Source organism: Trichoderma breve, chromosome 5 (assembly GCF_028502605.1).
Source record: "Trichoderma breve strain T069 chromosome 5, whole genome shotgun sequence".
In the NCBI taxonomy this organism is placed as follows: domain Eukaryota; kingdom Fungi; phylum Ascomycota; class Sordariomycetes; order Hypocreales; family Hypocreaceae; genus Trichoderma; species Trichoderma breve.
The window spans coordinates 571,034-598,428 of record NC_079236.1 but is presented as its reverse complement, the minus strand read 5'-3'; the positions used below and the strand labels follow the sequence as shown (position 1 = coordinate 598,428).

The 27,395-nt window shown below is 46.9% G+C and overlaps 8 protein-coding genes across 8 annotated transcripts; 6 read left to right on the top strand and 2 right to left on the bottom strand.

Annotated features, from left to right (window-relative positions):
- Nucleotides 1-49: 49 nt before the first annotated feature.
- Nucleotides 50-613, top strand: T069G_07888 (glutathione-dependent formaldehyde-activating enzyme domain-containing protein; the record flags this gene model as incomplete). The annotated part of the gene is made up of 1 exon (XM_056175098.1): nucleotides 50-613. The coding sequence occupies one exon, from the start codon at nucleotides 50-52 to the stop codon at nucleotides 611-613; it is 564 nt and encodes a 187-aa protein (XP_056026047.1).
- Nucleotides 614-1,758: 1,145 nt separating this feature from the next.
- On the top strand, nucleotides 1,759-3,283 carry T069G_07887 (alcohol dehydrogenase groES-like domain-containing protein; the record flags this gene model as incomplete). The annotated part of the gene is made up of 6 exons (XM_056175097.1): nucleotides 1,759-1,879; nucleotides 1,932-2,027; nucleotides 2,079-2,306; nucleotides 2,372-2,801; nucleotides 2,850-2,952; nucleotides 3,005-3,283. 6 exons carry the CDS (start codon nucleotides 1,759-1,761, stop codon nucleotides 3,281-3,283), a joined length of 1,257 nt encoding a protein of 418 aa, XP_056026046.1.
- An 865-nt stretch (nucleotides 3,284-4,148) lies between these two features.
- On the top strand, nucleotides 4,149-4,742 carry T069G_07886 (cupin domain-containing protein; the record flags this gene model as incomplete). Its single annotated transcript, XM_056175096.1, has 2 exons — nucleotides 4,149-4,325; nucleotides 4,371-4,742. 2 exons carry the CDS (start codon nucleotides 4,149-4,151, stop codon nucleotides 4,740-4,742), a joined length of 549 nt encoding a protein of 182 aa, XP_056026045.1.
- Nucleotides 4,743-5,738: 996 nt separating this feature from the next.
- Nucleotides 5,739-6,924, top strand: T069G_07885 (NAD dependent epimerase/dehydratase family domain-containing protein; the record flags this gene model as incomplete). Its single annotated transcript, XM_056175095.1, has 3 exons — nucleotides 5,739-5,759; nucleotides 5,860-6,280; nucleotides 6,341-6,924. 3 exons carry the CDS (start codon nucleotides 5,739-5,741, stop codon nucleotides 6,922-6,924), a joined length of 1,026 nt encoding a protein of 341 aa, XP_056026044.1.
- A 4,883-nt stretch (nucleotides 6,925-11,807) lies between these two features.
- On the bottom strand, nucleotides 11,808-12,870 carry T069G_07884 (uncharacterized protein; the record flags this gene model as incomplete). The annotated part of the gene is made up of 6 exons (XM_056175094.1): nucleotides 11,808-12,038; nucleotides 12,087-12,371; nucleotides 12,427-12,550; nucleotides 12,656-12,724; nucleotides 12,783-12,799; nucleotides 12,868-12,870. The coding sequence occupies 6 exons, from the start codon at nucleotides 12,868-12,870 to the stop codon at nucleotides 11,808-11,810; spliced, it is 729 nt and encodes a 242-aa protein (XP_056026043.1).
- Nucleotides 12,871-14,589: 1,719 nt separating this feature from the next.
- T069G_07883 (uncharacterized protein) lies at nucleotides 14,590-16,068 on the top strand (the record flags this gene model as incomplete). The annotated part of the gene is made up of 2 exons (XM_056175093.1): nucleotides 14,590-15,289; nucleotides 15,353-16,068. The coding sequence occupies 2 exons, from the start codon at nucleotides 14,590-14,592 to the stop codon at nucleotides 16,066-16,068; spliced, it is 1,416 nt and encodes a 471-aa protein (XP_056026042.1).
- Nucleotides 16,069-16,228: 160 nt separating this feature from the next.
- On the bottom strand, nucleotides 16,229-22,964 carry T069G_07882 (copper amine oxidase, enzyme domain-containing protein; the record flags this gene model as incomplete). Its single annotated transcript, XM_056175092.1, has 15 exons — nucleotides 16,229-16,363; nucleotides 16,420-16,653; nucleotides 16,728-17,056; nucleotides 17,113-17,510; nucleotides 17,561-17,631; nucleotides 17,691-18,050; nucleotides 18,116-18,556; nucleotides 18,627-18,751; nucleotides 19,312-20,528; nucleotides 20,936-20,960; nucleotides 21,273-21,322; nucleotides 21,404-22,300; nucleotides 22,364-22,733; nucleotides 22,806-22,893; nucleotides 22,953-22,964. The coding sequence occupies 15 exons, from the start codon at nucleotides 22,962-22,964 to the stop codon at nucleotides 16,229-16,231; spliced, it is 4,752 nt and encodes a 1,583-aa protein (XP_056026041.1).
- A 663-nt stretch (nucleotides 22,965-23,627) lies between these two features.
- T069G_07881 (amino acid permease domain-containing protein) lies at nucleotides 23,628-25,721 on the top strand (the record flags this gene model as incomplete). The annotated part of the gene is made up of 8 exons (XM_056175091.1): nucleotides 23,628-23,757; nucleotides 23,838-23,983; nucleotides 24,040-24,087; nucleotides 24,145-24,292; nucleotides 24,343-24,875; nucleotides 24,955-25,041; nucleotides 25,127-25,514; nucleotides 25,588-25,721. The coding sequence occupies 8 exons, from the start codon at nucleotides 23,628-23,630 to the stop codon at nucleotides 25,719-25,721; spliced, it is 1,614 nt and encodes a 537-aa protein (XP_056026040.1).
- Nucleotides 25,722-27,395: the final 1,674 nt, after the last annotated feature.

Genomic DNA, 27,395 nt, shown 5'->3' with positions numbered 1-27,395 from the left:
ATACATTTGTCAACCAGTAACAGTGGTTTACTTCTACAACTTCACTACAATGGCATTTTCACTCCATCCCGTCATCGACAACGGAATCACCAAGGGTGCCGCCGACTTCACTGGGGGCACTATTTACTGCCACTGCCCCTCGGACAAAGTGGCCGTCACCCTGAAGAGCAATGTTGTTCACAACCATGCTTGCGGCTGCTCTAAATGCTGGAAGCCAGAGGGAGCGCTCTTCGCCATTATTGGCGTTTTGCCTCGCGATGCCGTCTCGGTGACTGCAAACGGATCCAAGCTCCATGTTTTGGATCCAGAGGCGACAATCCAACGCAATGCCTGCAAGGAGTGCGGCGTTCACTTGTTTGGTCGGATTGAGAAAGACCACGCTTTCAAAGGCCTGGACTTTGTGCACGTGGAGCTCTCTGATGTGAAGGGCTGGCAGGAGCCCCAATTCGCGGCATTTGTGTCTTCTATCATCGAGCAAGGATTTGACCCCAAGGATATTGATCAAGTGCGTGGAAAGTTCAAGTCTCTCGGACTGGAGACCTATGATGTGCTTTCCCCCCCGCTTATGGATATGCTAGCGGCCTTCACGGCGAAGCAAGCAGGTCTACTCTAAATGCTTGCTTCTGGTTTACAAATGAGGGGGAGATTGAGACATTTAAAAAGCCAGCTTGAATTTAGATCTTTAAGTAGTAATCGAGACATTGCTACACTTCGTTGAATAACAGTGAAAACATATCTGTTTAATAATGCCATAAGACATCTCAACGTTTTGTAGCACAATTAATGTGACCCTTTGAAGAGGTTGAAGCAGCCTCGCAACTACTGTTATGCCTCGGCTGGTAAATTTCCAAGGCACTTATGTAGCTATCTTTGTTGGATGTTGTATCCCCCAGACACGTCATCAGGTGCCCAGAGGATACGATTTTGCTACACGGTGCTGGGGACAACTCATTCGAGCTAGTATCTAGTTACAGCACTCCAACTGCGCCCGCTAGCTTCATATGCAGCTTCAAGGATTAAGTGTATATCCAGCATGGGGTCCGGTAAGAAAAGGATGGTAGGGTGAACGCCACTCAGACTTGGTGGAGACGGCCCGGCCGCGTGGGTTTAGTTTCAGCAACTGTCCGCCAAAGCAACCGATTGTGCCATTATAACAGATGAGGGGAATTTAGGGGCGATCTGCAGGTGTAGTGCTATTGGCGGGGAGACCGCATGCGTCGTGCATGTACGTGGTAATTGGCTGTCAAGGGCGTTTAACTATCACAGACAAGGGTTCGTTCAAAGCTGGGGGTGTTCAGATGCGCCGGCCAAGAAGAACTTCTCGAATTATTGAAAGTTTCTTGCATTTGGCATGCTATTGGCTCTGGATACGTGCGAACTCCGATCGCTAGCCGCCCAGATTGGAGTAGCCAATTGGTTAGGATAAACTTTGAGTAAGTGGTTCTGCAGCGAGAGCTGAGTTACAGTTGTCATCATGAAATCACATCGTGTTGTCATACCCGGGTAATATTGCTGTTAATTTCCACCATGAGATCATACTACAGTGCTATCCGATAGGATGCATGCTACAATGCGGCATCATTTGTAGCCGACCATCTCAAGTTGAAGCTAAAGTGCGAATATATAATGGCTTGAAATGAAATCTTATAAGAACGGTCTTCTCGATACAACAATACTCGCCATCATTTCTCAACTCATCAATCATCAAACAATTTGAATATTGACAGAAATTAAATTTCAACTCTTTTCATTTTCACAATGACTCCAATTCCACCTTCCATTACCACTGGCATTAGCAACTATGAAGAAACCGGTCATGGCGACCCTCTTCATAAGATGAAAGCGCTGACCTGGCAAGCGCCAAACCAGGTGAAGCTTCGTAAGGAATTCGATTGTCTTACACTCATGAATAATTATTGACTTGGTGTTAGTGGAAACGGCCAGGCCAACCATAGTGGATGATGACGACGTGATTGTCAGAATCACCGGAAGCACCATATGTGGTAGCGATCTCCATCTTCTCCATTGTACGCATTTCTTCATTCTTTATGAGAATCCATATTAATTCCCAATTCCAGCCGCTATTCCAGAGCTTCATAAAAACGACATTTTGGGTCATGAATTCTGCGGCATTGTTGAGAAAGTCGGACCAGGATCCAAGAAGCGCAAAGTGGGTGAGCGAGTGGTAGCTTCTTTCCAGATTGGATGTGGAGAGTGCTTCTACTGCCAAAAGAAGCTGTCTTCTCTTTGTGAGCGGACCAATGGCAGTCTTAGTGAACATGCTCTCTATGGTCGTCGAACTGCAGGTATGTTTGATCTCTCCCACCATGCTGTCTTGGCACTCTCAAATTCCCATTGCTGATGTATTCAGGCATGTTTGGATATTCCCACTTTACGGGAGGGTTTGCCGGTGGCCAAGCTGAATTCGTCCGTGTTCCCTATGGCGACGTAAATCTTCTGCCTCTTCCAGATGATGTTCCCGATGAGGTGGGCCTTTACCTCTCGGATGTGCTGTGCACTTCTTGGAATGCCGTGGTCGACACGGGCGTCCAGCCAGGAGACACAGTTGCTGTGTGGGGTGGTGGTCCCGTTGGGCAAATGGCCATCGAATTTGCCGTTTGCAACGGGGCAAAGAGAGTGATACTGATCGACGGAGGCCAAGGACGTTGGCGTTTGGACTTTGTGAAGACCAAAGTCCCACAGCTCGAGACCATTGACTATACAGCGCTACCAAAGGGGGAAACCGTTGTCTCTGTTTTGAAGAAGATGTGCGACGGACGTGGCCCTGACGTTGCAATTGAGTGCGCCGCGGGTGAATACTCCAAAACGCTGAGCCATAGCCTTCAAAGAGCGGTGGGTTTGGAAAATGACACACCAGAGCTGGTGAATGAGATGATTGAGTCAGTCCGGGGCTTTGGAAGCTGTGGTATTACTGGCATTTACACAGGTTATGTTCGTCAAAACTACCTACCTCCATAAGTACTTATCTTGCTAACCTATCCAGTGTAACGGATTCAACATTGGATCTTTGATGGAAACCGGTATTCGTCTTATCGGCAATGGACAGGCTCCTGTGCACAAGTATTGGGAGCACCTTTTGGTGCTCATTCAACAGGGAAAAATTAGACCATTGAATATGGTCTCTCATCGATTCAGACTTGAGGATATGGTTAAAGTATACGACTTGTTTAACCATCGTGCAGATGGCATGCAGAAGATATTCGTGCAGACTCAGTACTCATCGCCTCCTGCACCTGGAACTCCTGCTTTGACAGTACTTTGATGTTCTGTGGAAGATATCATTACCGGTCACATAAGACCGATGTTTAAGTTGGTAGTTATTGGGAAATAGTTATTGTTAAATAACGTTCTTTACGGATCTCTATCTAGCAATTCACCCTTGTAGTGTATGTGAAGTTGTATCGTCTTCGTAGTATGCCTTAAATTCCGAACCGACGTAGATTGAGAGAAATATGTTGATTTGTGCTACAATGAACTGCCAACCTGTTCAATACGTTCGGCATATCCATATTCTAGACTCATGGTAAATATCTTGCAATAACGGCTCGGCGACAACACGGCCACTACAGTGGATTAGATTGAGGGACAGACGCTAAGTGTTCCATTGAAGCTGAAGAGAAGAGATAGTGAGATCAGAGACAGTGCCGACCTATCCTGTTGATATCATGGCCAAATGCATGCTGATCTTGCCGCTGACTTGCGTGGCGCATTCCTTTCGATGCTACGATGTAGGCGATAACCTTTAAGCCACTGGGGGGGAAAGGTTGCTATGCCAAATGGCCAATCATTATTATGCATATAACTAATTCAGTAATGGTATAGCCGCTGCCAAGTTTTTCTACCTGGAAAATTTAATCTCGCGTGCTCGCGAGCAACTACATCATACTCCCCAGATCCAAGACAGTGATTTCATAATGATACGCACATATACCATGAATTGCAAGGGTACAGTTGGGGTTACAGCATTTGTGACTATCACTGATGCTTTACGGAGTAATACAATAAATAGTTAAATAGTTTTCCCTTTAGCTGAGGGCTTACTATATAAGAGGTCCCACGTCCATCAATATTTTATGTTTACCGCACACCACCGAGATTTACAACATCACTCGCTTCGCAAAACAATCATGGCCAATTATCCAATTTCGTTCACCAGGGTTATCACAACTCATGACCCAGAAAGCGGCAATGCTGTATTCGAAAAGAATATTGATAGTACCGTGCCGTTCGAAAAATTTCCAGTCCCGACGGGAAGGCCTCCCACATCAGACTATGCTCTTGCATATTCGACCACAACATTTCCGGTTCAGGGCCTTTCGCCGAGCACGTCAGCTACAAATGAATCCAAGGCCAATCTAGATGTCAAACAGTATAAATCTAGCTTACAAAATTTGTCGCCTCTGAATCCAGATGGTGGCACAGCTTGCACCATCGTTGAAGTGCCATATGGGAACGACATTGCTATGCATCGGACAGTTAGTCTAGATTATGGCGTTGTTATTGATGGAACTACTGAGCTAGTACTTGACTCGGGGGAGAAGAAGACTCTCCGGAAGGGAGACGTTTTTATTCAACGAGGAACTGCTCACGCATGGCGCAATCTCACCAAACAAGACGACAACAATGGTACATTGCGCATCTTCTTTGTGTTTCAGCCAATCGAGAAGATTCAAGTTAAAGGCGGCGAATTGGATCAAGATTTGACTCTAGGTATAAAATAAGCTTCTGTGGTAAGATTTATGGTGTTGGGATTCATCAGCTTGAAGGAGTAGCTCTAGTACCAGATGTTATAGTACAAAAATTGTTGATCCTACAAACTCAAGCTCGAGAAGAGTGTATCTGTCATGATCCGTCATAACATAGCGCCAACAGGGTAGTAGTTTAGCAACAACCACAATTGTAGCAATTATTATGTCGGAACCAAGTATTCATGAAGGATGCACTATTATAAGGTGCCAGGTCGTGACGAGACCACAGAAGCAGTAAGGCTAATAAAATAATAAACGTCGTTCTATATCATGTCGAAGAAGCGGGTTTTAGTCCAATACCTTGTGCCATTGGGCTTTTAGATTAGATGGACATCGCTGACTCAATTAATCAGCTACTCGTCACAAATAGAATGATTCAAGACAATCCTTATGTGCCTTTTTACCTGTACCTGTGGTTATCCGAGGGTGGCCCTTTTATACGTAGAAGCTGCCAAATTCTTGGTAGCCGTGCATGGTATATCACGGGCCTATGAACGGAATTAGCAGTTGTTACTCCGTAGATGCCATTAAATCCCTGGATCATGTTCTATGGCGGCGCCTTAGTGGGTCTGTCTCATTGGCCAGGCGGTCATTTTGGTCGGCCAATTTGGTCGGCCATTGTGGTCGGTCATCACGGTCGGCAGGAATGGTATGTCGTCTGGTCAGATTAAACGCAACAATATTGTCAAACTACTAAACGACCATTGCGACTACAGCATTTGGTCATCATGAATAACTAGGGAATTTGTCAGCTTAGTGGTCATAACTACGGCCATTTTGGAGATTGGACAAGGGCTTCAATATTCACACAATGGGAGATTACTAACTGGTGGCTATGTGTGTACTTCAACAACAGACCATGATATTAAGAGAAAAGAAAAGTATAAAGGCGATTTATTGCCCAGGAAACTTGATAGAATATAACAAATTAGATCTTCAATACAATCTATCATTCGCGTTATAGCAATCATGGCTGGTGACCTTGTTCTTGTGAGTATCCTCTCTACAGACCTCCTCTACCACACCTATCCAGGAATAGCATACCCAGTCTTGTTTCATAGAGCAGAAGATGTTGATTTGTTTACAACAGCTTACCGGAGCCACGGGCTTCATTGGCTTTCGCACTCTGGTTCTTCTCTTGGAAGCAGGCTACAAAGTCCGTGCTGCAGTTCGAAATGTCGCGGGTTTTGAAAAGATCAAGGCTCTCAAATCTGCTGCTCCGTATGCGTCGCAGATGGAACATATCGTTGTTCCAGATATCACAGTACCGGGTGCCTACGATGAAGCAGTCAAAGGGGTCAAATATATCGTACACGTGGCGTCGCCCTTTTCTTCTCCTGACCTTGTTCAAAGTGATTACGAGTCCAGCTTTATACAGCCGGCAGTTAAAGGCACTGTTGGCATGCTAGACTCAGCAATTACTGCTGAGAGTGTCAAAAGAGTTGTCATCACTGGATCCATTCTCTCAATCACAGGCCTTGCCGTATATGGTCCCGATGTGATCGTTGATGGTATGTAATCTGAGCTACTTTATTACAAGACGTCACTGATGAATGTGTTCTTAAATTTAGAAAATCACCGCACTGTCGTCACCACAGGACCTTTTCCCAGCTGGATAGCAGCATATGCCGCCTCTAAAGCTCTGGCCCTGGAGGCAACAAAAGAGTGGATGACAAAAAATAAGCCCCCTTTCGATCTAATTACGATTGAACCGGTCTTTGTTCTTGGACGAGACGAAACAGCCAAAGATGTTGAGTCGCTGCTCAGAGGTCCCAATGCTACTCTGATCGGCCCTATGACAGGCAAACCGCAACCCATACCACTTCCATGCAACCCGGTTCACGTTGACGATGTTGCTTTTATGCATGTCCGCGCTCTCGACCCTAGTGTGCCTGGTAACGAGGACTACCTGTCTTGTGCTCACTCTCTTCAAAGGGTCAAATGGGATGAATCATTTGATATCGTCAAGAAGCATTATCCCAAAGAATGCGCTGAGGGAATCTTCAAGGTCGATACCGCAGTGCGACCAAAGACTTTGGATAAAATAGTTGATACCACTAAGGCTGAGAAGGCATTTGGCATCATCTTTAAGTCTTTTGAAGAGCAGATACTGAGTGTCACTGGGCAGTACTTGGAGCTAATTGGTCAGAAATAAAGAGGAATGGGTTGGTTTGATCTAAATTCAACCAGAGTTCTTTACTGGCGGTCTGGTTTGCCAATGAGATCAATTTTGTCTAGCTCGTTAGAAATCGTCTGATAGAATAGCTTCAACTATACACTGTTTTATTATACTGGTTGCGGATGATAAGATTGCAACAGCGGATTATGCCAATAATCTTTCCAGGTTCACAGAGCTTCATTTAGTATCCACGGTCAGTGCAACATGAGCGGGATTGGGGTCGAACCCTCGTCACTAAAAAGAAGTTCATTGCGTATGACATCTTAAATATCTGAAAATTTCGCTAAAGCAGCTGCTTTGCCAGGTTTTTCTCCATCCCCTCGCACCATTCATCCTCTAGACTAAATCCGTAGCAATGTTTATCAGCATGCCCATCTTATCCACACCAGCGTCCCAAGTCTCCAGCCTGCGCTTGTAAAATAGTTCGTTTGACCGCCTTTTTGCTTCTATAAGCTCTGCAAAAGTGGTCATTGGGTAACAGGCATCTTGTAGTGCTCTTTCAGTTTCCCATTCTTGGCGACTACGAGCTTCCCAAAGTGACTTATTCGAGACCAAAGGCAGCATATGTAAAGGATAGGCACGCATGAAAGAGTTGCTAACTGTAGGGGAAATGATGCGACTCATGAAGAACCAAACACATATAATTCTAGCGCATATTAACATCAGCAGATGGGGAAATGGTAACACTGGCTTACCGTCGTCGGGTTTCCGCAAATATCCATTCTTCCCAAGTCGCATCCGGGAGGGTTTCTCCAAAATATGTGAAACACTCACCATTAAGAAGAGTGCGTATGCGAGTACACAAGATCTATTGAAATAAGCAATGGCAGAACTAAGCGCATCTATGTCATTTTACGTACGTGAAATGTCTCGATAAGCTTCGGTGCCCAAGTCAAGGCGATTGCGTCTTGATCAGTAATCGCCATAATGATAAATTGCATGATCGCTTGTAAAGAGTACTGGAGGCTGTACATATCAGCAGTTTCGGCCTTGACAATGTTAATACTTCCTCTAGCTTATGAAGACTCAACTGCAAATACATACCTCGCCTTGAAATCGTTGCAGCTCGACCCCAATCATTCGCCAGAGGAACGGCCTTGTTTCCGGTGTCCGAGTCGAGTAAATCTGTGCGATGCTCATACAATTCGCAAGAGTCTCTGGCAACTCCGACATATGCCAATGAGCGTGTATAAAAGGAGGGAAGGTCTGCCGGCGCATCATCATCTGTGGGAAAGCATGAATGGCGTGCGTGAGTTGATAAATAGCAGCATTAGAAGAGAGAATTCCTGGGGGTAAGTTTTCCAACACCAACGAACTGCTTGAGTCCAACACATCAGTGTGTGTAACGGAAGGGACGGGCTCGAGGGCTGGCCGCCATGTGGTAGAATTCGTAGCGGATGAGGCCAATCGCGAGCCGCTTTCAGAGCTCGTAGCGCATCCGTCAACATATTCACTGGTATCGATGGTGGAGTTTGATGAACTTCTGGATATAGCAGTAGCAGCAATGTGCAGTGGTTCAGTACCCCTTCGCGGCAAATTACTCGTAGATGGGTGCTGCTCCTCAATAGTCGAAGCAGCCACGGTCAACGGGCGCCGAGCAGGCCTGTCATAAGTGCAGTCTAAACCCTGAGAGTGGCATCGACTACATTGAGGCCTTGAAAGACTGCATTTCGTTTTCGACGCATGGCAGCGGAGGCATGCCTTTGGTCGAACCTTACGCGTCGCACTGGCACGACGACAGTAAGAGACATGGCGGCTGAGTGAGTATTCTTCAATTGGTTATTAAGCAAGACGATTCAGGTGGTTTGGCGTTACGACTACGCACCCTTTGTGAAAGGCTTGTCGCAAATTGTGCAGAACTTGAGAAATGTAGAAGTTGTCTCTTCAACTACTCTTGGAATAGTTTTCTCCATTATCGAATATGTTGAAACTGGCTGATAAACGAGCTGATGTGCTCCTTGCAAAGTGCTGATGTAAAACGAAACGTGAATTCGTCCGCAGTTTGCAATTAAAGTCCGGCTCTTTGCACTAAAGTCCGAAATCCGTAAGGGAATGCTGCTTTTTAATGGATACTGATGTGGTGGAGATAATCGCCCGGCAGTAATACCAACAGAATGCTGACACTCCGCGGCTTTTCAGGGCCCTGATTACGTATCAATGAATAATACGATATGGCACAAAATGGCTTTAAGATACAAATGGAAAAGCAGTATTGGTCTACGGGTCGGCTGTATTTGAATGCAAGCTATTATATACTGAACTACATATACATAAGTTAGTAGGTGAGCTATTGAAACAGATAGAATATAAACTGTACTAAGGGTACCGGTAAGCATCAATGTCGTGTTCTAGAAGAGGCATCATTACCACGTAAAAAACACTCAGGTAGTTTTTAGACCTGTAATTAATCAATAAAAAACCAAACTAATTAAATCACAAGAAATACAAATCAGCCTACAGGCCCATATTCTTTACGTACGATCGCAGCGCGTCCCGACTCTCTTTATTGGACCAGCCACTGCATCCACATCATCCTATGCCTTTTCCTCGAGGCATATAACAGCAGCGTCCCGCTGCCCTCGGCATCAATATTTTGCATCAGTCTGAGTCCATGCAGCCATCAGTAACTATACCCTCATGCCCATTATCTGTAGCCCATGACAACGGTGTCCAGTTATCCAGTCTGCCTCGTGAGTCAACTTGAGCCTTAGAATCAAGTAGTAGCCTAGTTATAGCCTCATGCCCATTCATAGCGGCCCATATTAGCGGCGTTTGGCCATTTCCATCTGGCTTATGAAAACCAAAATCTCGCCTGTGCTCAATATGTGGCGGCAGAGTCCAGCTATTTTTCCAATCGACCTGAGCCCCTGCTTTAAGCAATAGCTTGGCTACAGCCTCGTGCCCATTCTTTGCAGCCCATGACAGCGGCGTGAGGCTGTGTCTGCCCACTGCATTGACTTGAGCCCCAGCGCCAAGCAATAGCCTGGCTACAGCCTCGTGCCCATTTCTTGCAGTCCATGACAGTGGTGACAGGTTTTGACTATCTGCTGAATCGACTTGAGCCCCAGCGCCAAGCAGCATCCTAACAATAGCCTCGTGCCCTTTCTTCGCAGCCCATAATAGCGGTGTTTGGCGGGTCTCATCTTTGGAATTGATATACATATCAGTTTGAGCGCCACTTTCTAGTACGGCTGTCAACATCCTAACCATCCCATATCTTGCTGCAATGTGTACGAGAGTGGTTTTGGCTGGTGGACAATGAGGAGAATGTGGGTTGGATCCCTTGAAAACATGCATCCATGTGTCAATAATAGCATTTGATGGCCATGCAAATAATTCCAGAAGAGCTCCTTGGGGAATGTCCATTGAATCGCTTTGTCGTGAGTGTGCTACCCATGAAGTCGTGGCATAGTCCAGAAACGGAAACGAAGAATCTGCTGTATGCCTGGCAGGGGAAAGACTTCTTGACCATGTGTAGATAATTTCTGCCATCTTTAAATAACAGATGCATGTTTTTGACAACTCGAAGTGTCCCATTCCGATTGACTCCTTAACCGATGACGATGTGTGGTCTAGAGCTAGCAGGCCCTCGTCCGTGAAAAAGTCTTTAACAGACTGGTGAATGAATTGGACAACCTCAGCTTCACATCCTAGAGTAACTTCAACAAGCCCCCGACCGAGCTTTATAAGACGTTGGTTCATTCGCCGGCCGTCAGGTATGTAATTCTCCGATTTTTCACACTCTCGTAACGATAAAAACCTGGCATCTATGACCAGTGCCCATCGCAACTCTTCTGTTAGCAATGGCCGTATTGCAAAGCAGACCCATTGTATAAGTCTCAAGGAGATTGGCTCCATATCACGTATGAGCTCTTTATACAGCTTATGCAGAGTTTCAGGTATGGAACGAATGGTCTTCTCGATCTCGTTTGAACCAGCACCATTTAACTCTAGGTCACGAGCTTGTTGTGCCACTAGCCGCGCCCATAAGAAGACGCCAGAAGCACGGACAATGACTAGGTTTCGAATGGCAGAAGCTGTTGGTTCATCGAATGAAGATAGCTTAAGTTCAGATTGCACATAGATGGCAATATCGTTTTTGTTTTCCCTCTCGAGGCAAATCTCGAACCGATCTTGAGAACTTAGTATTGGATAGTGGCGGCAGGTAAAACAAATGTCAAAATGAATATGAGCGGGATGTGGCGGTAATTCTGCAAGCAACCTTGTAAATCTGCAGACGAGCTCTTTCGCGCAAGTTTCACCACATTCGTCCAGAGCGTCGATAAACAACCAGATTGATCGATTTGTTAAAATTCTTGGAAGAGACGACTTGAAGAAACCCCACAGCTCTGCGAAATGCCATTGCCACTTTTCAGGAGGATCGCCCATATCACTGCACTTCTGTTGATAGACGCTGACAAGATTGATTAATGCCTCGAGAGCCTGCTTGAGGATCTGATGAAGTAAAGATCACAAGAAGCCAAGTCGAGTCTTTTGAAGATCGTCACCACGGGCGTGGAAGAAGTAAGACATGACGAGATCATTGCCTCCTGCGCTGAGTATATCACGCTACTTGCCTAAGGCATATTTAAGCAACGTAGACTTTCCTGCGCCTGGCTTTCCCTTAATCCATAGTAAGCTTCTGTTGGATGCGGCCCAATTGATATACGTTTCGTGTTTGAGCAGCCACTCGCACGTCCCTTGAACGGTATGTTCAATGTCATTGTCGCGATCCTGCATCTGCCTGAAGGCTAGCGAGTGTAGGCATTTCTGTTCTTCGGGCGATAAATGGTGGTGTTTGCTCTAGAAAGATTTTCATATGGCTTCTTCTTGAATTATCGATTATGGACTTAGCGTTATCACATACCCCTTCGCGTTTTAATCGCACGCCGAGTGAGGCTCTTAATTCTACCGAGAACTTTCTCATACTCGGAGTCTTCCTGGCTGAACTTGACCATTTCTGAGTGTGTACGATTAATGGCGCAAATGTGTTCAGGTCCGTCCTCCCAAGGCCGGCAATGTGTGGCAGACGCCTTAGATACCAAGACGGCTGGTTCTGCTGACATCGTCCATTTACCGCTTTTATTATCCTGCTGCGCATTAGTGGAGTCTGCTTTAACTAATCGATGGAGCCATACCCGTAATGCAGTTGGCGACAAGCGGGTTTCGTAGAATGAAATAATCTCGAACTCGTGATTGACGCCTAACGCATCTGAGAATTCACGTTGCTGGATATTGAGGATCTGTGAATTATTAAATCCAATAGATTCTAACAGAAATCGATTTGGCCCGTCTCCAGCCATAGGAATGAGAGATCGAATATCCATGCCGTCATGAGGGACTCCAAAAAATGCAATGCCATAAATTGCACTTCTTAGCCTCTGGTCCACATCATTCATTGACTTTGAAAGTGATATGAGGAACTATTGCCGTGTTAGAGTATTATATATGATAGCCAGGTGTTGCTAGCGGGCTTACCTGTTTGACGATTAATCCGCCTAAGCTATGGGCAATAAATACAATAGGCTTGAACGAACCATAAGATATGAGCGCTCGAAGGTCAGAATGAAGGGAAGTTCCAAGGTCTTCCAGATTCTGAAAACTATCGCTGTTTGGAAGACTTGACTCGTAACCATACACCATAATGCATGCAATTTGCTTGCCGCTGTCACTTGTGATGCCATGTGGGAGTGCATCTCTTAATCACATATGCTCTCCTCCCGGCTCTTTAAATGACCCAAACGCGTGTCCGCCAAGTCCAGAGATGGCAATGATGCTTGAAGCCATCAATTCCGACACTTATACAACGAGTGGGTGAATGATTGATTACTTACTCAACTCCGTGGTTTTGCTGCAAGGGAGCAAAGAGACTGGTAATGCTAAGGAAGTCATGATCCAGCACTAAGCTACCTCGCTCACCATGTTGGTTAGAATCTGCAGGCAGGGAGAATTTCGATGGCGGCTGGCAGTTGGTTCGAAAAGAGACGGTAGCAGTCTGAGAACGTCCATGAAACTCTTTAGCCAATGAATATATCACCGGTTCAGCATTGCGGTCTCTTTCCGTCAGGAATGACTATAATTTGTCTCCGTCCCAGTCATTTGGCACGCCTCGTATGCGATATGTCAACTCTCTCTTTGGCTTAGACATCTCTTCACTTGTCGGCAGATGTTGATCATCAGCCAGGGTGTTTTTCTCCTGTTGGTACCACTGTGACGTCCAGGAGAAGCTCATTTTCGTGGGAACCGCAAATATGGCTTCAGTATTCAGTTACGAGATAATATCTTAATAAATGAAGGCAGAATGAGCTAAACATTATTCGATATTGGATGAGGCAAGTGTGAAGTATTTGTAGTTAGGGCTCCGCTGTCCATGTCCAATATAGCAACCACCCAATACTATTCAGGTATCACCGTTGTGATCGCGCTTGTTTCTAAACACCTAAGAGATGTCCAGGTAAGCAAAAGAGTCTCTAGCCAACCCTAAGACGTGGTCGCGCCCATTCTGGCCCTCAGCAAAACAATAACAGCATAGCCGCTGAGCACAGGTAGCCGCTGAACGCAAGCAACCGTGGACACCTTGATTGCTAAGAAACGAGGCTGCGGGCCATGAATTTCTCGTGATTTTTCTGGCGCGGTATGTTACTCACCTACCCGCCGGCTCCCACCGTTGGCCAATGCCAACTCTTCCGATACCCTGGCCTGAGATGCCTTGTCTTGCGTTACCATCTTTCTACGACCACATCATACATGCAAGTCATCAATAAAGGCTAGAGGCCAAACTTAGAGTAGGCTTCAGACAGACAGAGCAGTTCACAGCCGCCACCACTACAGTCGTCTTGGGCCGAGGAACGTCAGCCATTCGCTGGATGCACAAATAGATCCATATAACCGTACCACTCAAATAGGTATATAGAAATGATTCTAAGTATTTGTGTCCGACGCACGAAGAACCAAAATATATGCATAACCAACAACCACTGGCGCCTTGTACAGCCCAATTTGACTCTAAATTTAGTTATTAATGTCAAGCAATAGCAGAAATCTAGAGGACGGTCCTGGATGCCAGGCCAACCCAAAAATGCAGAACCATGGGGATGAACAGCTCCAAGGAATAAAGAGAGAAGCTAATGCGCGGGCTGCCGTGAGGTAATTTCAGGGCATTTGGATCAGGTATACTTCCAATTGCCCCATAGATCCATGTATGTTTTCTCTGCTTGTTCATCCCGCTATTGTACGAATCGCTGCACTGGCACATCATGTACTTGATCTTAAGTTCTAGAAGCTTAAAGTAAGGTTATAGCATTAGAATATAGGTACGCATATACTCAGTAACCACTCCCAATAAGCTACTTCAAGCCCAGGTATTACTTTCATTGATTACCGAGTCGGCGATGCCTTCTTTAGGATGCCAAGGCTGGAGCCTAGCGCTTTCATTTCATTTTGAAGACTTTCCAGCAACCAACAACAAAATCGAGTGGAGTGCAAAATCTCCACTCATCCTGCGTACGGTAGCGTCAATACGTGTTATAAATACTATGAGGAGCATCTATGTGAGTGTAAACTGCTTGTGGACTGACAATCGTCTCTTTGCCAGCTTTTAAAATCATCTCGGGCAATTGGCACTGCACGACAGTTAACAGCATGGCACCTATTCTCCTAACGCCTGAACTCATCCAGCGCATTATATACTTTCTCATCCGTGATTGGACTCGCGATAGACACCCTCTCCGCCGATGCGTCGGCAAGTATGCGGCCGTTAGCCCCCTTTGGCAGGATACAATTGAGCGCAGGACTTTTGCCACGCTGTATCTTGATCTGGAGCGACTCTCAGAGGTCAACTCTATCGTCACCCCTCGGCGCCGTAGGTATGTACGCGAGATCTTGCTGGAGGTTGTGCTGCCATGGCCTGGACCGCGACAAAATCCCGAGAAGGACAAGGAGAAGCTGAGGAACAATCGCGCACTACAAGCCACGTTTGAAGCTTTTCTGCAGTCGCTAAGTCAGTGGTCTGCGGATGAGCTGCATTCAGGCGGCATTGGGCTCCGTGTTTTCGCGCCTCTACCTGTTGAGAAGAGACTTGACTCTCCATCATGGAGAGGGGAGAGGGGACCCATGTGGAAACGCAGATATGCGGAATCAGTGTTGGAGCTGACGGACCCGGCTCGCATTCTGCAACATTCTCCTGTTGTGGCCATATCCGAAATCAAGATAGATAGGCCAAGCTTTGAGGATCGCCACATCTCTGCAGTGGCTATTTGCACTTTGTTAGCAAAACTGCCCGCAGCAAAGCAAGTGCACGTTAACTGGTGGAAATGGAGGCGATTTTCGAGAATGCGGACTGGTAAAGTTCTTAATCTTCTCTACCTAGGTACAATTAAGAACAACCACTGACATAGGGATGTAGACCTTGCTGATGCCTTGTCTCGAATCAATCATACCATCGATGACTTTGATATCTGCGATGACAGCTATTCTAGCATGAGTCGGTCTCAAGTGCCTCCAACTACTACACTTTCAAGTGAAGGAGAAGATGGGCTTTCCAGAGCTTTCCACATCCTATCCCAGCGCTTGAAGACGCTTTACATCGATGGCATCATAGTCAGCGACGAACTATTCTTTCCTCGGACTCTCTCTGTGCATATGGCAGAGCCGCTATGGGAGAGGCTGGTCACCTTCCATTTGTGCTATCCGCCCGTCACTCCGTCGGGTGAATGGCTCTTCGTTCCCGACCCAAATGCCTCGGAGGACTCGGAGGACGAAAACTCCATGGATAACGATTGGATAAGCACCACATCAAGCCAGGAGCCTAGATCTGATCGATGTATTGCAACACCAGCTATGCAGCAATTTTACATCGCTGCAGGGCGCGCGGCTCTCCAGATGCCAGCGCTGGAAGACATGACGCTCGTTGCGGGGCTCGACGTGGGACTGGGAGTGGACGACGAATATTGGCACAAATTCTGGTATCATGCAGAAAGATCAACGGCCGAAGCGCTGTGGACAAGCAACTCTGGATTTGTTCCTGACGATGATGTTTTGGAGTGTTGGCGAAAAGTACCGAGGAAGTACTTGAAGGGGGAGCTCGAAGTGGAGATCTCAAGTGACCCGAACGCTGCATAGGTAGTTTAATTTTTGGAATCAACTCGCAGCACGCCAGAATAAATGTAGAGATGATCTTCTTGAATATCTAGGAGGCAAATTGTGTCTCACTGATTAGGATCGATAACTTCCAGGTACTTCTTTATTTTATATAGACGGTGATTTCCCCTCTCTTAACTATTTACATTCGGCTGTACAACTTGGAATCGTTATCTTTCTGAGTGCTCATGGGCAAGTCAATAGCCGGGTTGCGCGGGAAGAAGTTTACCGGCTTCAGTGTGACCTGAAGCTTGTCAACAGGCATGACGGGCCAATCCTAAGAGCAAAAAATTAGACAAGTGTAAACCGCCAAGTGCTATCAGATCATCTTACCTCCACGCGAGGGTTGTGAGTAGTGCCGAAGGTATGCCATACGACAACATCGCCGTTGTCGATCTCTTCATTCCTGCCCTTGATCCAGGTCAATATGCCCTCGTCCCCTGCAGATTGGTTTGTCCATTCGCCAGACGCGTAAAGCTCGTCGTCGTGGTACTTGGTAAACCACATGCTGTGTAGGGCGAATTCGGATCGTCGTGCGTGAAATGAGTTGGGGTTGGCAAGTATGAGCTACATAAGCAATGTGATTAGATGTCGTGAAACGGCATTCCATCTACTTATGGGACGTTACATGGGGAACTTACCTGGCTATTGAAAGGAACCACGGCGTATGCAACTGGCTTGTCATTGACGGGGTTGCGGCTGGATGGGTTGATGATCTTGAAGACTCGGTTTTTCAGAGGGTCGATATCAGCAAATCCTTCTTTTTCTATCACTTCCTGCTTCACGTGGTATCCTATGCCCTGAGGGTTGCCCTCGTTGATTGGAAGAGGAACCGTCTCTTCCACAACGACGGAATTCTCATGGCCGTCGATGGCAGGGTCAATTCTGAGATTGAAAAAGTGCTGGTGGTACGGCGCCATTGCACCATCAGCCACAACAGTTCCATGGGCGCTAGATTTGACTCCTTGTTCTGTAGAAGGTTGTCAGTATCAAGTAGAGCGATTATATCATGGACCATCCACAAACCAATGGGCACCGTAGATACAATTCCGGTGGCGCGAACTTCGTAATGAATGGCACCAGCTGTATCAAAGATGAATGCAAGAATGTACTCGTAATTCGATACTGTGATAATGCTTTGCAAAACGAGAGTCCGAGAGCGAACGAGCGCGGCCTTTTGGGTTCTAAAGTTGAGGTGCTTCCATAGCAAGCCATCGTCGACTTCGTGGCAGCAGATGACGTTTTTCATCACCCGAGGATTGCCATTAATGTCGGTCAGATGAGCATCAAAGTATTTGATCAAGCCCAGACAATCGCAACCCAGTGCAAGATTGTTTGCACAGACACCAGCACCGTTGCTTCCGAGATCGAAGGCAGCCTTTCTATGGTAAGGCGCTCTGGGGTCGGCATATGGAACAAACATTCTGCTCCGTGTTAATATAACATTGGAGTGAAAGCTGAGAGAAAGACTTACTCTGAGAGTGCTAGGCGATAAAAGGTATTGCGTCCATCGAGGGTAATGTTATGCAAAGTCATGCCTTCGCGCTGTTTGTGGTTGTTGTAAGACACATGCATATTGGCCAGACGTAGTGACATGAACTTACATAGTTGAATCCTACATGGAACTTCCAACCCATCCATTCCACCACGTTACCCGTAATACGGAACGAAGGGCCATCCGGCTGCACAACACGCAGAGGAGTTGGGATTTTCTTCGGGCCTGATCTTAAATCTGGATGATACTCGTTTTGGCGATCAAGAGACACTGTCCCCCACGGAGCAGCTGCTGCAGACTGCACTTCGTTCTGCTTAATTTCGACTTCGTGCTCAAAATCCTTCTTTGGCAGTCGAAAGAGCTTGACCACTTTGAGATTGACCATGTCAAAGTGACAGTAAAAATCCAGTGGATAGGCGTAGTGGTTTGCATCAACCTCAGAAGCATTGCCCTTGAGATAGAAATAGCACTTAAGAAAGAGAATATGTTAGCCGAGGTATTTCTCTCTGCGTCATGTAAGGTAGTCCATCTTACAATAAGAGTTCTCTTCTCCACGTCAAGCTTCTCATCTGTGGCGTAGGTCCACGGATCAATCATGACTTGGCTACCCGATGGCAGCGAAAGCTGGCTAATTTGCTTGACGATGAGCGGATCATTGAGGCAGGCTTTCTCGGCGCGCATCATCTCTGCCGGATCGGAGATTGCGTGTCTCTTCGCATCGAGCTTCTCATTGACTATCAGCTTCGCCGAATTTCCCGACACATCGACATAGGCTCGGTAGAAATCCTTCGGGCCCGCGACATAATAGTGTGCAAAGGTGATTCTGGCAGGAAAGGGTGTGTCGGGACGACTGATACCGCGGCGCAGCGCTTCGAGATGCGGCTTCAGCTCCGACTTTCGTGGCTCGACGAGAGATATCACTCGAAACGCAAAGGCAGTACCGGGAGTGAACTGCGCCCGTATAAGAGACGATGTCTGTATTTACTCCAAGTCAGTATTGAATGCCCCAGTGCGGATGAGCTGTTAGAGTCTCGTTTGGATTGACCTGTCTAATCTCCTCTGGTAAAATAGATCCCAGCGGGCGTTGTTCCGGCGCAGGTAGTTCAGACGAGCCACCACGGTCATCGCCGTTATGACAGCAGCTTGATGCAGATGCCATGTCGCGTATTTCTAGGGATTGGTAAATTGAGAGAGGGCTTGATAAGTACGTGGACTTGGAATGGGAGTCGATGAGATGCTTTGGATAGACGTTATCGAAATGACGGAATCTGGGGAATTATATATGCATAGCTACATGTATATGTTTCATTTTGATCATGAGACCTTTCTATTCCAGCAATTACATACGCAACTTTGATAAGGTATATACATGTCTAGATTACCTTCGTACTCCAGCCGCCCGAGCCGCTATGTAAGCGCCAGATTCCAACCCCGATCTCGCAGCAATTGCTGCCACCCAAGGGCGCTCCTTGGATATTCCCAAAACACCTCCAGGGCTTCCAATGCGCTTAGAATATTCGCAAAACGAACCACTTGGTACAGATCCAGTAGCTTTGAACGCACGAATTCTTTATCTTCCGGCCGTTTTACGCAGGTACCCGCCATGAACAATGGAAATAAAAGCGCGGAAGCCGGCGCGGACGAGAGAGGCACGCGTGCAATGTGCTGCTTCAGGCTGCACAGATGATGCTCGCATTTTTCCTCCAAAAAGCCGCTTTGCATTGAATTACCTTCAATTTCATCCAATACTTGGTATAGATAGAGCAACGCAGAGCTGCGATATGCCTCCGTAACGAAGCATAATAGAAGCGGGAGAGATGGAGGAAGCTTGAAAGATATCAGTCGTTGCTCAATGTCCGCGCCATTGCCATAAATCAGCGCAAGGTTAAGACCATCTTCCTCTGACTTGGCCCTCTCTTTCATAGCCTCTTCATGTAGTTGGCACACTTTGGCCATCAGAGATAATATTTTGGCGTTTGCACCCACCATAGGATGCGTAGAGTCAGAAGCCAGTCCCGTAATCTCTCGCTTGTAGAACGATGAGTCGAGGATAGGGGCCTGGCGCATGGTAACCGCGCCAAGAACGTCGTGATACATAAGATAGCGGATGAGAAACCGATGATACGCGACATGTTCCACATTAATGTTCGTCGTAAAGGCCCGCACAAGCTGATTTGCTCCTATGCAGTGGTTATACCAGTCTGATACTCCGCCCATGGTAGTCTCAGTTGCCGCAAGAAGAAGAGTAGATGTGATGAGACTTTCAAAGTCATCGTCTTTGCGGCTCAAGGCCGATCGAAGGGCTATGATCGCCTTTCCATATTGCGTAGTAGCTTGCTGACGATAAGATTCAGCCAAAGCTACGTCGCCAGGTATTTGTGCTCGGTGTGCCATGGAATAGGCAAGCAAAGCGCTCATCAGGTGTTTGGCGCTAAACGCCTTTGGAATCAACTGATGAAGGCCCGTATCCTCATCCAAGATGATGGAAGTAGCTGAGATTACATTACTTCGATAGTAGTCTATGTGGGACGACTGTCCTTGCTCCAGCACGTATGGGAAGAAGGAGAAGTGAGCCGGGCTTTCATGACCTGCATCGGTTTTCGGAGATAGTATCTCGATCTCATCCACCGTCTGCGAGTCTCTGGGGGTTTTCCCCCGAGCAAGAACAGGTCCATGACCCGATAAATCTTCGTCATCGACAAGCTTGGTCAGACCCAGATCCTCGGCTAATGGCAAGCCCGCTTTGTCACTCGGAGATTGCAAAGGAGGTGTAGGAGCTGATAGGTCCGAGGTAGAGTTGACGCCATCACGGATTTGCTCACGGATAAGACCGCCCTGCTCTACCGTTTCAAGACGAGTCCGGGCAACGCGGCAAGTTAAGCCAAGCCGGGAGCAATTCCCACACCGATTGGTTACGGGGCTGAAAGCTTCATCACACCGTTTTTTTCTAGAGTTTGGTTAGCAACATGTTCCTTGATGCCAGATCTCATTGTGCGACAGGATTATCGAGCAGACCTTTGGCGGCATGTGAAGCATCCAGTCCGGTAGCGGCGATGTTTTTGCTTCTGTACGGGCAGCTGTTCTATATTCTCATCGTCCATCCTGTCTCCAATTGCTTGGTGTAGAATATCAGAACTTTGGAGTGTTCAGCGGATACGGCGGTTCGATGATGGTAATGGGCAAGGGAGGGCAAGGGAGTCCACTCAATATATGCACATCCAACCGCCGGTACCGCGACCGGGGGACGTCGAAACAAATCGGGGGCCACCAAGAAGATAAGGAGTAATAAGGTCCTGCATGTTTGAAGAACCTAGTCGAGCTAGACCTTTATCCGCGGACTTTAATAGCACTAACGTGGCGGCAGCGTTATCACGGAGGACTTTGACACTTGGTTAGCAGCTCTCCCCGCATCTCGATCAGGTTTGAATCGATTATTAACAACCAGCCACATTTCCTTGAAGTTACTAACGACCAATGGCACACACATCACCTATTAAAGGTTGGGTCCGGAATTAGAACCTTGGACAACGATCAATACTGTATATCCTTATTTGACATGCATAGAGCAAAGTAGTACGCCCCCCGTGACGAGGCATCAGTAACTATCTAATCCGTAGTCAAATCCTAGACTTCAAGTGGCTTCCCAAACCACCCAGTGTGATCGTTTTAGTTGCAAGGTATTCTTCTATACCATATTTTCCTCCTTCTCTGCCAATTCCGCTTTGTTTGACTCCCGTCCACCTGTAATCACAATTGTTAGTTAAAAGGGCGGACAGCAGGATTAAGTAGAAAAGAGAGGAGAAGGTGGTATAGATGACTTACGGGGCGGCATTATCGCTGATGATGCCAGTGTTGATCCCTACCATTCCCACTTGCAATGCCTCCGCCACTCTCCAGAGTCGGGAAACATCCTTCCCGAATAAGTAGGCGGCAAGGCCTACATCAGAATCATTCGCAAGAGAAACGACTTGCTGGTCAGAATTGAACGAAAATATCCCAGCAACAGGCCCAAATGTCTCTTCTTGAGCAAGCAGCATATTGGCTTTCATACCAGTTAAGACGGTAGGCAAATAGAAGCTCTGGCCGAGACTCGGGACCAGGGCGCCTCCCACGATGACCTTTGCCCCTTTCCCAACAGCATCGAGAACGTGAGAATGAACCTTTTGGGCTGCACGCTCATGGATCAATGGACCGTGAGAAACGGAGTCGTCTAATCCGGAGCCCACTTTGAATCGCCGCACAACCGCTGCATATTTACGGACGAATTCGTCGTGAATGCTCTCGTGCACATACAGCCTATTTGCACAGACGCATGATTGCCCTGAACTTCTAAATTTGCTGGAGATTGCTTCTTCAACCGCTTGATCCACATCTGCGTCATTGAAAACAATCAAGGGTGCATTTCCTCCAAGCTCAAAACTGACCCTCTTCATCGTTGAAGAGGCTTGCTCCATTAAAAGCTTTCCAACTGCGGTTGATCCAGTGAATGAAACTTTCTGTACCAGCGGGGAGTGCGTTAGAGTATTGCCCACCTCAACGGTGTTATCCAAAGCTGTGATGACGTTGATGACGCCTTTGGGAAAGCCAGCCTGTCTAGCCAACTCAGCGAGAGCCAATCCACTGAATGGAGTCTCTCCAGGGGCCTTGATGATGACCGTGCAACCTGCAGCAAGGGCAGGTGCCGCTTTTCGAGTGATCATAGCGGAGGGGAAATTCCATCTGCAGTAGTTTATTAGAGTCGGTGGGTTTCCAGTTGTTTTCCAAGGGGAATAATATGCTTACGGAGTGATTAATGCACAGACACCAACGGGTTCCTTCAAAGTCAGAATCTTCTTTCCATCCACAGAAGCTGGAATAGTATCTCCATAGATACGGACTGCTTCCTCGCTGTAATATTCCACGAAGCTTGCAGCAAAATTAATTTCTCCCTTTGCTTCTGCTATTGTTTTACCATTTTCCAATGTCAACAAAAAGGCGAGGTCATCGATGTTATCAATGATTAACTGAAGCCATTTTCGCAATAACCGGGCTCTCTCGCGGCCTGTCAAGGTTTTGAAGGCGGGAAAAGCTGAAGCTGCGGCCTCGATGGCTTTCTCGGTATCGGCTTGAGAAAACTCTGGACATTTGCCGATAATCTTCTGAGTTGCAGGATCTGTACATGGTGTAATTAAGAAATCATTAGTGAATATTCTGGAACGGATATTCTTTTCCCACCAGTTATTACCAGTAACAGTGAAGACGTTGCCCGCTTTGGCTGAAATGAAGTCGCCATTGACAAAACAAGCTTCCTTGAACAAACTCTTGTTTTTGAGCTTTAGTTTTAGCATATTAGTTTGAACTCTCCTTTCTTTGCCAAAGGCGATGAACTGACCTTGGATGCCATATCGAACTCAGTTACTGTTATCGTATTTCAGCCTGTGTTAAGGAGATTAACCCTATTGATCTCAGTGGCTTCGCCGATAACTAGAGTCTTCATCTTTTTTTTTAGAGAGTTCATGTCCATCTATATACCTGAACCATCGTGAGTTTGCCGTATTCGCCATTCTACTATCTAATGGTATTTGCACATATGGCATCAAGCACAAAGGCCCAAATAACCGCCAATGCTATCGAACCCAGCTCACAAGAGGCCAAGAGACTCTTGCGCCCTAACCGCCGACCCCTCCATCTTCTCCAACCGCCCCATTCCAGCCGCCGTGCATCTAGAATACCCAACCGCCGAGCACTAAACTTGGAAGAGTTATCGGTCCCCGGTCTAAGAAACGCCCCCTTTTTTCCCCAACATCCCCCCGCAGTTCGCCCCCTGTGGAGCTCCGGGGTCACCCGGAGCCTTAACTCAGCTGTCAAGATTCTTATCTCCCGGCACTGAATGCTGAGCCAGATCGTGTAGATACGTGTACTACATGGCGAATAAAAATTGTAGATAAATATGCTGGCAGCAACGCCTACTAAATTCCAGCAACTTATCAACTTTTTCTTCACTCATTGCAACTACCAATTTCAGCGAGATACAGTTGCAGCCAAGAGTAGCACTTTGCAACAAGCAATGGCACCCCACAACGACGGCGCGGCTGTTGAAGGCATCGCCGTGGAGCTGGAAAATCAACTTCCAGATGCCGAAAAATCCATCAGTTATGACCCTGCCCTCGCCAGTGCTGCAGACACGCAGCAGTTAGGTGCGTTCATTTTGTGGGGAAACATGATGCTCGTCGTACGATGTTGTGTAATCTGCAAGGCCATCTAACACCTAAGATAGCAAATATTGGTTACAAACAGGAGCTGCAGCGTCACTATTCCAGTATACAGGTGTTCGCCATAGCATTTAGTATTATGGGCCTACTCCCATCCATCTCAGCGACGCTATGGTTCAATGTTCCTGCAGGCCCCGTTGGAATGGTGTGGGTAAGTGGACTCTGATGGACATTTCGATATCCATACTAAGATGCTGACTACTCTAGGGATGGTTCTCCGCAAGTGCCTTCATCTTTGTCGTAGGGTTAGCTATTGTGAGTTTATTGATTCTGTTGCTTGTCTGCGTCGAGAGTATAAACTAATCCGAGCAGGCTGAACTCGGCTCCTCGTTACCGACCTCTGGCGGGCTATACTGGTGGACACATCACTTCGCTGCCGACCGATATAAAAATCCTCTGTGCTTCCTTGTTGGGTACAGCAATACAATTGGGCTAATTGGCGGCATTTGCTCAATAGACTGTATATCATTGCTCTCTTCATACAAGGATATGTACTAACATCAGTTTTAGACGGCTTCGCATCCTTCATCGTATCCTTGGGTACTATCAGCAGTGATGGAGAGTGGTCTCCAAAACGCGGATACCTTTATGCCATATTTGTCGCGACCGTTCTTTCGCATGGTCTTCTTGCAACCTTTGCTGCACGGATTATGCATCATCTTCAAACTTGGTTTGTCGCTGCCAATTTCGCGCTAATTGTGGCAACAGTTATTGCTTTGCCAGTGAGTATGCGCATTAAAGACGTGCCAATTAACTCAGCAAGTGTTGTCTTTGGACTTTCTGAAAACGAAACTACGTGGCCGACAGGCTGGGCATTTATGCTATCATGGCTGTGTCCTATTTGGACGATCGGTGCCTTTGACTCTTGCGTACACATGAGTGAAGAGGCTAAAAACCCCACCAAAGCTGTTCCTATCGGAATAATAGCATCAATCGGATGCTGTTGGATCTTGGGCTTCTTTGTAAATTCGATACTAGCTGCTTGTGCTGGTAGCGATTTCGGCGCCATACTTAGCACCCCCTTTGAACAGCCTGTTGCTCAGGTATGTATACATTAAAGGATATCAACAGCTTCTCCGTTTGCTAGTCTAATAACGAAACTTAACTAACTATTGACCGCAGATATACTATAATGCGCTGGGTAAACATGGGACTTTGGGGTTTATGTCTGCCATATCAATTTTGCAGTATTTTATGGGCTTAAGTATTGTACGTCCACTTACATCATCATATCCCTGTTCTCAATAATTATATCCTCAAAGAAATACATGCTTACCGTGGCTTATCCTGCTAGGTTGTTGCGGCCTCTAGGCAAACCTGGGCCTTTTCCCGCGACGGCGGCTTGCCTTTTTCCCAATACCTCCGGAAGATAAGCAAATCATTTGGATACCAGCCGTTAAGAACAGTGTGGGCATCCTGCATTGTAGCTGTGATCCTTGGTTTGTTATCATTGATCAATAACGCTGCTGCCAATGCTCTCTTTTCGTTAGCAGCAGCCGGTAACAATGTTGCCTGGGCAATTCCAATTCTATGTCGCATTCTCTGGGGCCAAGAGAAGTTCCGCCCTGGACCCTTCTACACTGGAAAACGACTCAGCGTTGTAATTGCCGTCGTGGCGCTGATTTACTTGGCATTTGCTACTATTTTGTGCATGTTCCCGACAGAAGGACCAAATCCTGACCGTAAGATGACCCTTTTCCTTCTCCTCTCTCCCTCTGTCAGTCATCGGATAGTCTTATGCTAATATCGAGGAAGCAACCGTCATGAACTATTCTTCAGTTGTCAATGGGACGGTGTGGGGAGGTGCACTCCTGTATTATTTCTTATACGCGCATACTTGGTTCAAGGGGCCTATACACAACACTCATGCAGTATTGGAAGAAGACTAGAACTGACACGAATGTCGGGCAACTTGCCCGATGTGATCAGGCCCTTTCGTAAAGCAAGCAGAGATTTGGGGACTCCGCAGACTTAAACGCGTATAGGGAGATTTCCTAATCTAAACTCGGATTTCTTCATGATTGTCTGCTCTTTTGTGGATCCTGAGCCGAATGTAACAGGACCATTGAAATATCCGCAATATTTCTCAAACACAGTGCGGGAATTTCCACTGCTGTTTCCACAAGCTTTGGCTTGTGATATTGTCCCAATTCAATGTTCTAGCTGAATTGGATCTTAATCTCAGGTGATAGCTTCGTCAAAGCATTCAGCTGAGGGCTGCCAGACACGCGATTTGCTATTCCAATGCTAGTCATTCCATCTTCCTAGAGATCTTGCAGCCGTGCTAAAGACCAGTCCCACATGTTTGGAGGTCTAGAACAGCGAAACGCTTTTCTTGCAAATTATAAGCCGCATGACCTTTTCTGCTTTTGTTTTCATTGTGCGCCGTGGTACTAACAGCGTTACACCTGGGAAAGAGACCTGTGCATACGTGTAGGTAGTCTGACCGGTAGCGTAACAGTGCATCGTACACCAGACTACATGCAGTCTTCACATGCTTGAGACCTGCTCAAGCCGGCTCTCTACGCGAGGCTAGCTCCAGCTAACGGCGTGAGCTTAACCAACAGTTGTACTACCATATACGCGAATGGCTGATTTGCATAACACATGGCTCCTAAACTAAGCAGCAGAGTAAGGATGTGAGCAGACCATTCCTTCGTTCACATGAAATCTTCTTCATAAATAAAATATGCTGTTCTGGAAGCAATTCCATGAGGGGCCGCCTTCATGGACCTTGGTGCGCGCAGATTGACTCCGACTTAGTGAAAGACTGGGCGATGATTTTCCGATCGACAGGGCGTTTGATCGGATGCGTACATGTCTTGGGCACCTTATAATTAATTACCCCGCATATCATGAAGCGTATATACGTAGATTGTAGTTATTGATGACAGGGCCAATTCACTTTCGTTGTCTAGATGACGGATAACAGCATCGGTTGAAGGGGGGGAAAGTCAGGTACTAACAGCAGCAAGGAGGATACAGATTATGTCCTCGCTTTTCATAAAGGGCGGAGTATATATATGGAAACAAGGGAGAGTTGGCTCAACGACTTCCTTTAAGGTGATTAAACCGCACCCGATGCATGATACTCGTGGCTATCCAGGAACTCTTGCTACGCGAGCTAAATGTAGATCGGACCCATTTTTGCCGTCTTACCCATAATCATGGTCCAAAATATGTAACCATCCCAGCTGAATATTACGGGGGACAATCTGCTTCCCTCAATTGGCTGGATCAGCCACTTTGTCTGCATCGTCGATTCGGATATGGCAGTGTCAGCTTTGGCTTGCGCGGGGCAGTGTCTCGCTTGTCTCAATATTGAATGGAGCGAGGTATACGAAGTCCTGGCCAACAACAAACTAAACCAACGGCATGAGAAGGAGCTGAATCCTGGCCGCATCCAACAAGATCATCAGCCAAAAGCTCTGCTGCATTGCAATGACGACTGCGTGTTGGAGTTGGCTCTCGTTTCAGCTATTCCTTCGAATCCCCCGACTAATGGAATGCCGACTTGTGGGGGCGCACAGCCGATTCCTGTGAGATTCCTATCAGCTTCTATT